Source organism: Tiliqua scincoides, chromosome 3, assembly GCF_035046505.1.
Source record: "Tiliqua scincoides isolate rTilSci1 chromosome 3, rTilSci1.hap2, whole genome shotgun sequence".
Classification (NCBI taxonomy): domain Eukaryota; kingdom Metazoa; phylum Chordata; class Lepidosauria; order Squamata; family Scincidae; genus Tiliqua; species Tiliqua scincoides.
Window position 1 is genome coordinate 22,488,640 of NC_089823.1, and position 11,362 is coordinate 22,500,001.

Below are 11,362 nucleotides of genomic sequence, written 5' to 3' on the forward strand. Positions count from 1 at the left end.
AAAAAGTCTGATAATACTAATAACTTCTAGTCTGGAAGGCAGCTAATTTTCTTTCCTTTAGTTTTAGGATCTTTTATCAGTGTGAAGGCACTTAGAAGTATCTAACAAATTGGACCTGACTTAGTAAGGATGTCATCTCCACTTTAATTCTTAATACTCTTTACATTCTTATGCCATTCCTGACCTTTAAAAGTTATAACATGTGCCTAATAGCAATGTGTTGCCATGTTAACCCACTTCAGTTATTGCTTAGCTACAGGCAGCCTATGAATCTGGCTATTCTTCCATAGCACATTTGGATGATTGTCATTTTAGCTGGTTGCAAATCCTTTTACAGTGTTCTGGCAGCTGTCAGATATGAGCTCATTCATTTCATTTTGTTTACTTTCTTCTTTATTCTCATGGTTGGGATGATGCTTTGGTGTTCTTGCTCTTTTAGACCTTCTGACACAAAACTTTAACAGCAAATAGCAGAATTCGGCTACATTTAACAGAATGCAAATGCAAGACACAGCAATCATGAAAATGGTAAAGACTGTCTTTTCAGTGGGTCGGGAAACAAAACAATCTACCTTGTTGGGACAAGGTAAAACTTCGCATTTCAGTAAACGAGGCATGGTGTACCCTTTGTACATGGAGTAAAACACATACATGAAGGCAGCTTCAAAGATCAGCCTAAACAGGATGCTAGTAGTGTATGTCCACCATAAGGGCCCCTCTATATGAAATCTCTGTTGCTTTATTTCTTCTATGTCTTTATATTCACAGTTTTGATCTCCCCTTCGAAACTTCTTTTTCTTTTCATGTCTTCTGTAGGCAACATGCATTGCCACCAAGAGCGCAGGAGTGGAGACGAAGATGAGCTGGAGGGCCCAGAGTCGAATGTGGGAAACGGGGAAAAAATGATCATAGCAGACATTTTTGCATCCTGGCTGCAGTGTGTTGCAGACAAAGTCATCTTGCTCATCACCCCAGACTTCCTCTGCAGCGACAACAAGAATCATAATACGGAATATGAATAGGACAGTCAGCCAAATCTTTCCAATACTGGTAGAATGTTTGTTTACACCTCCTAAAATGGCCTGCAGTGTTCCCCAGTCCATGTTATCGTTTAAGTCCTTGGACCTATTAAGACAAAAAGAATATGTCAAGAGGATCATATCATGAAATATGGAGTCATTTTGTAAGGCATAGACAAGCTAAATTAGCAATAAGCTGCTCCAACATCATTGTAAAGAATATTAGCTGAAATGAGAGATTTTTACTAATTCTGAAATCCCTAATTTAAGAAATAAAAAATTATCTTGGTTAAGTTGCAAAGCAGCCAAGGTTTTACAAGGACATGCATTTGGATTGAGAAGCTCAGGTTTCAAAATTGCAAACAGGTTTTAAATTGCAAATTCCTCAGTTTGATCCAGTAAGCTCAGTTGTTAATTGCCAACAATACTGCTTAACAAGCATTAGTTAATGCAGAACTGACTAGAATAAAGGCAGAGTCTGAGGATCTGATTTTATGGGGATAGAAGAATACCTTGGAAGGTCAGTTACTTTTTTGGAGAAGGAGTTTGCTTAACAGAATTGGTGTTCCAATCTCCTGATTAGAGAACTTAATCAGGAGTTTTCAGAGTTTGTTTAACCAATCTCTCTTAACTAATCATGTGGCTCTAACTATAATCTTAGCAAATTAAAGTCTTTTAGCATCTTTAATAAGCCAGCTGGCCCTGGAGAAGCCAATCACTTAAGTTCAATGTTGAAGCATCAGTTTTCCAATCAAATAGTAAGTGTTTAACAAGCAAGCTTCTTCAGACTGCAAGTACAGTATACTATGTAATGGAAACATTTAAAAGCAGAAATTCATTGTCACACACATATATGGTCCAATCCTATCCAACTTTCCAGCACCAGAGTAAGGGAACAAATTTCCTTGAAGAGGCCTCCATGACTGCTCCTCCCCCACTGCAAGATGCATCGTGAATCCCATTGGCATGGATGCATTAGTACTGAAAAGTTAAATAGAACTGGATCCATAGTTACATTGTCTCTCTTGTTCTGACTTTTCAAATTGCTAAAAATTATTTGGTTAATGTTCTGTTTAAAATTTTATTTTCAGTGGGACAAAACAACAATCACCCCAGGAACAAAATACAGATCAATATAAGGGTCTTGAGATTTGATGCTATCAATAGAGTTGTCATGTTTTAATTGAGCAAATAAATGATGTCCAGTCCAGGCACTCATCACATCAGTGGGACAGGATGCATTATTGTATCTGCCGTCTTTTTTGAAGCCAGTGTACGTTTCCTTACGATTGAACTTTCCCTCAGAACATTTCTGTTTTACAGATGTGTGCACACATGAAAATGTGCTAAGGAAAACTGTGTGTCTGGCAACACTTCACTATATTACATTCATGGTAATGTACAATGAACTTTAACTTGCTATTCAAGCTACCAATGTGGGGAATACCTTATCTATGATAAGTCAGTAATGTGAAAATGTATTGCTGCCCATTGAGATAGTTTCTTATGAGCAAATAAGTTCAAACTCTGTCCATAATCAGTTTTCTACTTGTTGTATAGAAAATGCATCAAATGAGGAATAAGCTATAAAAATGGGATGAGTGGCAGCCTTCACAATCAGTAAAACCGTAATGTCAATAAGAGAGAAAAAGCTGTCAACAATCCCCGTTTTCATTAAACTGGGAAACACATTTGATTACGAATCAAGATAAAAACTATTTCTACTAACACACCTCCTTTTCTTGCATTTTAAAAATAACGCCTCTAGAATATTGATAGCTCAAGAGAATATTGAAACAATATTGAATTTTGCGAGAATATGGATAATTGACTTTTATAGTAAAAGTCACTTGGATGATTTTAATGTTATAGTTTTCAAGTCACAAGATCAGTTTTGCAAGCCCAGGGCCAGAACATCCATGGGGTAAAGTGAGGGGGCAGACAAGTGCAGGTAGCTAGATCCCAGCTCCATGGCCTTCCACTGGCACCCTCCATAGCTTCCTCACTTTGTTCCCATTTGCCCCACTTACCTCCTCTATCCTCACTTGGTCTTTTCTGTGTTTTGAAACAGAGAAGCAGAGCAAGGTTAGAATGAGAAAGCTGGGAGAAGAACCACTCCATTTCCAAAATAGGACATTTTCCCCATTTTTGGAAGTGAGGTGATGCTTCTCTTGTTCTGGCCCTGCTCCGACACTTTATTTCCCAATAGTGCAGCATAGCAAAAAAAGGGGAGGAAAAAAGACATCACAGCAGGAGGGTGAACTGGGAAGGTAGTCTGGCATCAGCACTACTACCAAAGATTACAATAGTGGAGCTCAAGGAGGAAGCCACTACTGCTGCCACCAGGGGTCCTGTTGTGCTACCTCCACCTCCTTCTCTGAAGGAGAAGCTAGGCATGGGGATATGGCCGGTTTGAAGGAAGAAAAGACAGCAGCATTGGAGGGCATGTGCATTACTGCAGCCAATAAACAAAGGGAGGTGGAACTGAAGTATGGCCTCAGGTACCAGTCCAACTTGAGCCAAGTCTATCCAGCCTGTTCCATTTCAATGGCCGAAGCAGTAACAAAAGCAAAAAATTATTAAAACATAACAACATTTCATCTAATTCACCACTCTCTCCCAATTTAAACATGAGCCCCAAAGGCTAACACAAACAGGTAGAGCCTACAAAGCATCTGAAAGTTGCTCAGGCTTGGACTTTGGTGAATCTTATTCTGGTCCTCGACTACAGGATCTAGATGCAAGTGTATTTAATTCCTTTTTTTGTTATAGTGTCAACGTGTTTATGGTTGTGCCAGTGTAACATTATATGCAGAATGCAGTTGGTTTCAACCTCTGATATGTGTCATGGATATAACCTTTCATAACCCTGAGTCATGTTATGATCTTTGGGCAGGAAACAAACCCAGTCACTCACAAGCTAACCTGTGTGTCACACCCCTTTTACCTGAGACATCAACAGAAATAGTTTCTGCTCTGCTGCACAAAGACACTGATGTTTAGAGCCAGAAACTCTTGAAAAGAGTCAAAATCTTAGATAACTGGAATTAAGGAATTGGTGAAATTGAAACTTTTGGAAAGAATACTGAACTGTTACTGGAGTTGAAAAGGAACTCTTTTCCCTTACAAAGTATACAATGTCTCCAGTCTAGAAGTCTAGAAGATTTATCAGGATTAATTCCTTAGTACAAATTTTAGAAACATGTTACGTTGCTTGTTGATCAGGTTCCTTGCAGATCAAGCAAACCCAGTTCTCACCTCTACTTAGTCACCTCACATTTTGCAAAGTTCTACAGGTCCAATCAAAGTCTAGCCAATGTTTGCTCAGTAAACACAAAGCATAAAGAAGAGGCAAGTGTTCTCAAAACACACAGGAAGCTATAGCAAATTGAAGCTACTCAGCATGTGTTTACATATGCCCCAGTCCTTGGGGATGTGCTTTTCCCTTCCATAATTTGTACATTTTCTGCAGCAACTATGAGTCAAAAACCAGTGTACCTATGAATCCATGTAGAGTGCAAAGGAACTCTCAATCCCTTTGCGAATATACCTTAGAAAGAAAGAAATCTTTGGATATTTAGAATTTGCACCCAGTTTTCATGAATTTTTGCTAAACTCAGATTAGTATCTTTATTGCTTTTGATAAACTTATAAATTCTATATATGCTATAGCTTGGGAGACAAGAGTAGTGGCGTTGCTAGGCTTGACAGCACTTTGGACAGTGACATGATGATGTCATCATGTCACCCATCATAGCCAAACTTCCAGGTTGCCCAGTGCCTGCTGCCAATGCCAAAGGCCCACCTTCCCCCCCCCCCCAGCATCCCATGAAGTTTCTAGTAAGAGTTGACAGCTAATTCAGAGAAAAGTTTGAAACTCAACACAATCCAGAGGGCCAAGAAAAGATTCCAAAACACAACTAGTCAAGAGCTTTTCCTTCTGCAAGGAGCTAAATGTTTAGCTTTTGCTTTGCACACACATTTATCTTCCCTCCTACATGCCTTGGGGCAGTTTGTTTTTATGAGTCCAAAAGCCTGTTTGTGGTAGGATAGCGGTAGATGTCAATGGTTGCCAAAGGCTTCCTTTTTACTATCATTCAACCTGTTGCCTGAAGGATTCTTTGAACTTTTTTGTAGGCTAAAGTTTTCTTTTGCCCCTCTACAGACTTCTGCTGCATTGATCCGCATCTCCACCGTCTGATTCTTCTTTTTCTCTTGCTTGCTGGCTCCAAGATGATTGATAGTTGTTATTTTCAGGGGAGGGGTGATAACACAATCCCCCTTCAGTCGTGCATGAGTTTCACGACTGAAGGGGGATTGTGTTACCATTACCCCTCCCCCCAAAATCAGAGTGGGTTGATCTCTGCCCTCTTTTGGCCCTTCTCCACTTCATATACTGTGTCCACACTCTGCCTCTTTGAGGAGGGAAGGGCCAGAGGAAGACAGAGATCAACTTCCTCACAGCGCAGCCCCAGGACACTGGAGGGAGAAGAGCGTGCAGTGCTGGGGCAACCCAGAATGGCTCGGCTTTGCTGCTTGGGGCTGCACAGGTGCAAGCCTCACCGGATCTGGGGAGGGGGCGACAGCCTGCCCCTTCAAGCCATGAGTATCCACCCCTTAAAGAGGCAGAGAGTGTGGGCACCGTAGGGGGGGGGAAATGAGCCAGAGGACAAGAGATCAATGCTGACTCCATGAGCTTCATGGCTGAAGGGAGATTTAAACACTGTTGTGTCATTTTTGCCCCCCCCCCACTCCACCAGGATGGGGAAGAGAAAGGCAGCATGAGAAACTGGGGCATGAGGTGAGGCAGGCTGCTGGGGATTTGCTCCCCGCACCTGTTCCTCACCCTCAGCTTCAATAGATTCAGCCCTCAGATGCCCAACTGTGGCTGATAGCTGTGGCGGGCTACCCCCACCCCTCATTTGCAACACCACTGGACAAGACTGGTGTCCATTTCCACAGTATGTGAGGATTGGGGATGCAGTGATATTCTGCACCCTATGATCCAAAAACAGATAGCTGATCTGCATCCCAACATACTAAACATAAAAGGAATATATCTTCCAGCATGTATTATGCAAAGAGTGTTCTATCTGCATCTGAAACAGTATATAATTCAGGAGTGAGGTTCGAGTAGTACTCAGATATGACTATTTTACCTCAAAGATGACAAAGACTGCAATCCATTACACAATTAAACTGAGTGGGGCTTACTTCTAAGTAAGCCTGCATAGGATTTCACTTGAAAGTCACTGATTTCAGTGGCAGGAAATCCTCCTTTGATCCGTTTTATCCCTACAACAATGTACAGATTCTAAGAACCTGGAAACTGTACTTAGAAGATTAACAGCAGCCAATCTAGCCTTTTGAGCAGATGGAATTCCTCCCAGCAAACTATCCGCCCCACCAGAAACCACTGCTAGAAAAGAAAGCATGCCGGTTATGGTCCAACATAATGAAATTATACACATCGGTCCTGGTACAATAATGGTAATGAAAATCTTGCTATAGTTTACCAGTTTTTAAACTGTGATCCCATCAATGATTCCTGCTCCTCTTTTTGGAGGTTCCCAGTTCTTCAAAGAAACCCTTGGATTGCCAGTTTTTTTGTCTTATTTTCCAAAACAAAAATGCTGATGTCAATGGTTTCTTTGAAGATTTGGCACCAAATGCTTAAGAGACGACACACTTTCAACTTAAATACAAATTACCTCTTCAGCAGTAGAAGTGACTGAATGGGAAACTGCAAAGAAATCTGCAGCTTTGTCAGACTGTAGCCACAGGGGACAAACCTCATGACTGAGTTTTAATTTGGCAGCCTTTCAAATGTCTTATCACAGTATGAAGTATAAATATGTGATGTTTCCAATCAAACTAGAATAATGGTGCTCAATATAATAAAACTATAGGCTCTCTAGGTCATCAATTTAAAGTGCATTCATTGTGAGACTGAAATGTGTTGGCTAGAGATTACTAATGCAACATTCACAATAATTTTTATTGCATATGTACTGCTTCCTTATTTCTACTAGCGTTAACTTGCATTTTAACCAAGTTTCTAACTCTTGAATAATTGGCTAAAATCAACTTAACTAGAATAACATACTATGTGCACGGACAGATATATGAACACTGTTTGTACCATGTTCTATGGTATATTTGAAAAATTAGGATGAACTCATTCTCACTTCATACTGGAAAACATCTTTGGTTACTCATTTCCTACTACCCATGGCTATGATTTTAGGATCTTCTTAAAGATCTCAAGGTAAACCCACTGGACTATTATTTTAAGAGTAGGCCTCATGCCATATCACAAATAGATTTTGAAACTCTAACTTGCAGAAGTGGGTTGCTAGATAGCATCAAGGGTTGTTTAAAAAGGCAACAATCCATCTCCAAAGGCCTCTCCTTTTTCCATTTCTTTGGGTATTGGCCTATACGTTTGTAAACACTTCAGAGATAATCACGATTGAGTCAATGTTAGAATCATTGCTAAAACTACCTTCCAACATCATGCGTCTACACATTTATTAAAATAAAATATGCCCCTGCAGTTATGCCAGAGTCAAAGAAAAATTACCTACTTATTAACATTGTATTTACAAACGCTAGAAACAGGAAACATGACTGGATGATCCAATCCCATGAAAAAAGTTTAATTTTGTTGTAGAACATTTTTATCGCTAGGCCTATCTTGGATTCCAAAGCATTAACAATTTTTGTGTCACCATCACTCTTGAAGTTACAGCGGGGGGGGGGGGCTCTTTTTGCAGATCCTGTATCCCTCCAGGGCTTCCACAGCCTTCATAATGCCTTATAAAGGCATAAAAATATCACTTCCAGTTTTACAAAAAAAACACAAGCCACAAGTGATTTTCCCCCCCAGTCAAAACAGCCATTCCGAGGCCTATAGAGGTTCAGAAGACTCTCTGGAGGTATGGAGACCAGAGCTCCCATGCCTCTGGAGGGTGGGGTGTCCTTGGTATCCACAGTTCAGCTAACCACGGGGGTTTTCCAGAATGGAATCCCCACAGAAACCAGGACACACCTGGTTTTTAGTCTGATTCACATTCTTAGGGGCAGTACACATGCAGAACTTATACAGGGTAAGCTTAGGAGCTTCATCACAATAGCAATGTTGCTAACTTCTCCAAGATCACAAGTATATTCCTATACACTCAACAGTGCTAAACTATGAGAAGCAAGGCAGAAGAGGTGCCCTGTCCTTTTGTGTAGGTCCCTTTAACTACTATTTTAGAAGGATGGGCGGGGCATGTTTTGGCTAAAATAGGAGGAAGAATCAGAGTAAGTTTGTGAATTTCATCAAGGGTCCCTCTTCTTTTCTGTCAGCACCTGCCAGAAGTATTTTTGGGGTGAGAGGAGGGGGACAGTGGACAAAATGGGGCAGGAAGAGGAAATGGCCTAGGAGGGAGTGGGACTGGTGGAGCTCTGCAGTATCCTACCCTCCGTGTCAGGCTTGGGGCTTTCCTGCAAAACCCAACATGGAGTCTCTCAAGTCTACCCTGGCAAAATAATGGGGCTTGGGGTTTTCCCTGGGAGAAGGGGACAACCTCCAGCAGCCTCAGTGATGCAGCTGGATGCAGTGGTAGTCATTTTGGTACTGCTGCACCCAGTGGAGCCACCAGGGATAGGACTGGGCTGCCCAGCCTTGGGACACCTCCAAAATGATGCATTTTTTATATACATTGTATTGTTTCCAGGCACTTCTCAAATACTGATTTTGCATGCAGGTGAACATACTAGAATGTAGAGCATACAGCTCAAAACTGCCTAAATAGAAATGCTATTGAACAGAAGCCACCAACCTTTACATTGGTTAGCAACAGCTAATATTCAGGGCTGATTTTCACACATTACCTGGTGAGTCACGCATGTTTGTCATGCATAGGTGGCACAGGGTTGCAGCCAAACTGTGATGTTACCCATCTGATACATGCAGTTGAAAACATGCATTTATTGTGCACACGTTATAATTTACATGGGCCTGAAAATGGCTTTTTTAGGTATGACTGACATTTAATCATTATCATTAATCATAATTTCAACAAAACAAGTTCACAAAGTGGTTTACAAAGAAAAATCAACTAACTAAATGGTCTCCTGTCCCAAAAGGGCTCACTATCCATAAAGACACAGAAGAAACACCAGCAAAGGGCCACTAGAAAATACACTGTCCTGAGGGCTAGTTAACCTGCTGAATAGCAGATGAGCACCATTTGAAAAAGTGCCTTTATGCCAATTAGCAGGGGTATTTACTTGACTGTCAATATCCTGTTTGCAGGTTAGTTCAGCAATTTGTTTCCAAGTGAACTGACAAGCAGTATTGTGGATCAGAATACCTTTTAGTACCAGAGGTTAACAATGGCAAATCCAATATCAGGCAACATAATTTTGTACCTGAAAAATTTGAAATGTGCCATTTGGTGCACAGACTTGGACAGAAGTGTATTCTTGAGACTCACTAATTTGGAGGGTCTTGCCATTAGATCTGAAATATTTCCAATTCTAACAACTCAGAAATATTTCATCATACCTGCACATTTAAAATGCCATGCATTTATTCAGGGCTGATTCAAAATATAGATCCAAATATAAAATTTCTAAGAGAGGCCATAAGGAATTTTTCCAGTTGTGCTTTCTATACAGATGTTTTCTATCAAAATTATATATATTCTGCTTTTTTACATTATGTTTTGTTTTATTTTCAGCCTTTGATATACCTTGAAAGAATGCTCCTGTGCCTTAACAGTAATGGGAGAGGCAGACATGAGTGAGACCAGGCCCAACTGAAGTCTCTCTGGTATCTGGCATCCCCCTCAATCACTACCCATTAGCCCCGATTAGTCATGCAACCCGTTTACTTCCCTCCTCTTCATCCTGTTGCCTTCTTCCTCACTGCCAATCCCTGACACTTTAAAAGGCAGAGAAGGGAGAGAGGAAGTAGAAAGAGTGAAGGCTTGTTGGCTAGAGCAGCTCTTCCCCTCATGACCTCTCTTCCTTCCTGGCTCTCTCCCTTTTGACACTGCAGACAGGGAGAGATGGAAGAATGGCAACTCTAGTGCCATAATCACTATGCCACTGCCATCATCTTGTAATAGATAATCAGACTGCCCCCCTAATATGCTGCTGAGCACTTATACTCTGCCACGATGTACACAGCTTTCACACAGATATCCAACTATGCTCAGTGTGGATAAAGAAAAGATAATACAAGCTAACAGAGAAAAACCTCATAACCACTTTGTAGATGGATTAGGCTTGACTATTACATGTTTTTGTAAACAGGGCAAAGATGCAAACAGCTAGCCATTGGGAAACAGCAGACTCCTTGGAGTATTGATTAACTAAAAGGTACAGATGAAAAAATAATATTTTACTTTCTAGATTAAATTATAATGAACTGCTTGCAAGTTACACCAAAGCCTGGAGATGTGTACTTAATCCGCCCATTTGCTAAACATTTACTATTGAAGATCCCCTACTCCAAGGAACACATTCTTTTCTTCTTCATACATACTTCTGCAAAGAAGTTTCTCAGCATTTCCCCACAACCGCATGAGGTAGGTTGTTCCATTGCCAGGTAGCTCTGAACAGTTAGAAAATTCTTCCTTATGACCAGCCTAAATCTACTTCCCTGTAATTTCGGCTGGCTGGTTCTAGTCCTCCCCTCAGGAGGACTACTGAAAGCAAGTAGTTCCTTCTCCTTCTGTGTATGACAGTCCTTCAAAACCCTGAAGACAGTTATTATATATCCCCTTTGTCTTCTCTTTTCCATGCTGAATATACCAGCCTCTTCTGGGACTTTGTTTCCAGACCCCTCCCCATCCTGGCCACCCTTCTCTGAACCCACTTCAGCTTATCAACATCCTTCTGCTACTTAATTTTAAAGTGCATTTCATACATGAAATTACTTTCTCTGTCTATCATTCATTTCCAAACCAATGCCACATTTGTAATATTCATACTTTGTTAACTGGTATTCTTCTTAAACGTTGTTAGTCTGCTCTTTAACTGTTCATGCTAACCAAGTAAAATTTATCTTCTTAGTCTCATGTTCAGGTTCGTGCAACAAAAAAATATAGATACGGAATTTAGGGCATAACTGACTTGGCTCCATGCCTTAAATGCAGCTGGTTCAGTCTTTGATCTGTTGAAGATGTAGAACCCTAGAAACTGAACTAACTCATATTGTATGGGAATGGAGAGCTAGTCTACCTCCAAGGTAGGGCTGTCTTTTCCATGAAGCAATATGAAAACAAAACACTGTGCAGCAAAGTTGGAGGAGCAGCAAACTGACAGGTTCCACCCCCACCTGTCTG

The 11,362-nt window shown here is 40.8% G+C and overlaps 1 protein-coding gene across 1 annotated transcript; it reads right to left on the bottom strand.

Moving 5' to 3' along the window:
• Positions 1-311: 311 nt before the first annotated feature.
• Positions 312-1,103, bottom strand: LOC136644722 (gap junction beta-6 protein). Its single transcript, XM_066620811.1, has one exon. The coding sequence runs from the start codon at positions 1,101-1,103 to the stop codon at positions 312-314; it is 792 nt and encodes a 263-aa protein (XP_066476908.1).
• Between the last annotated feature and the right edge of the window lie 10,259 nt (positions 1,104-11,362).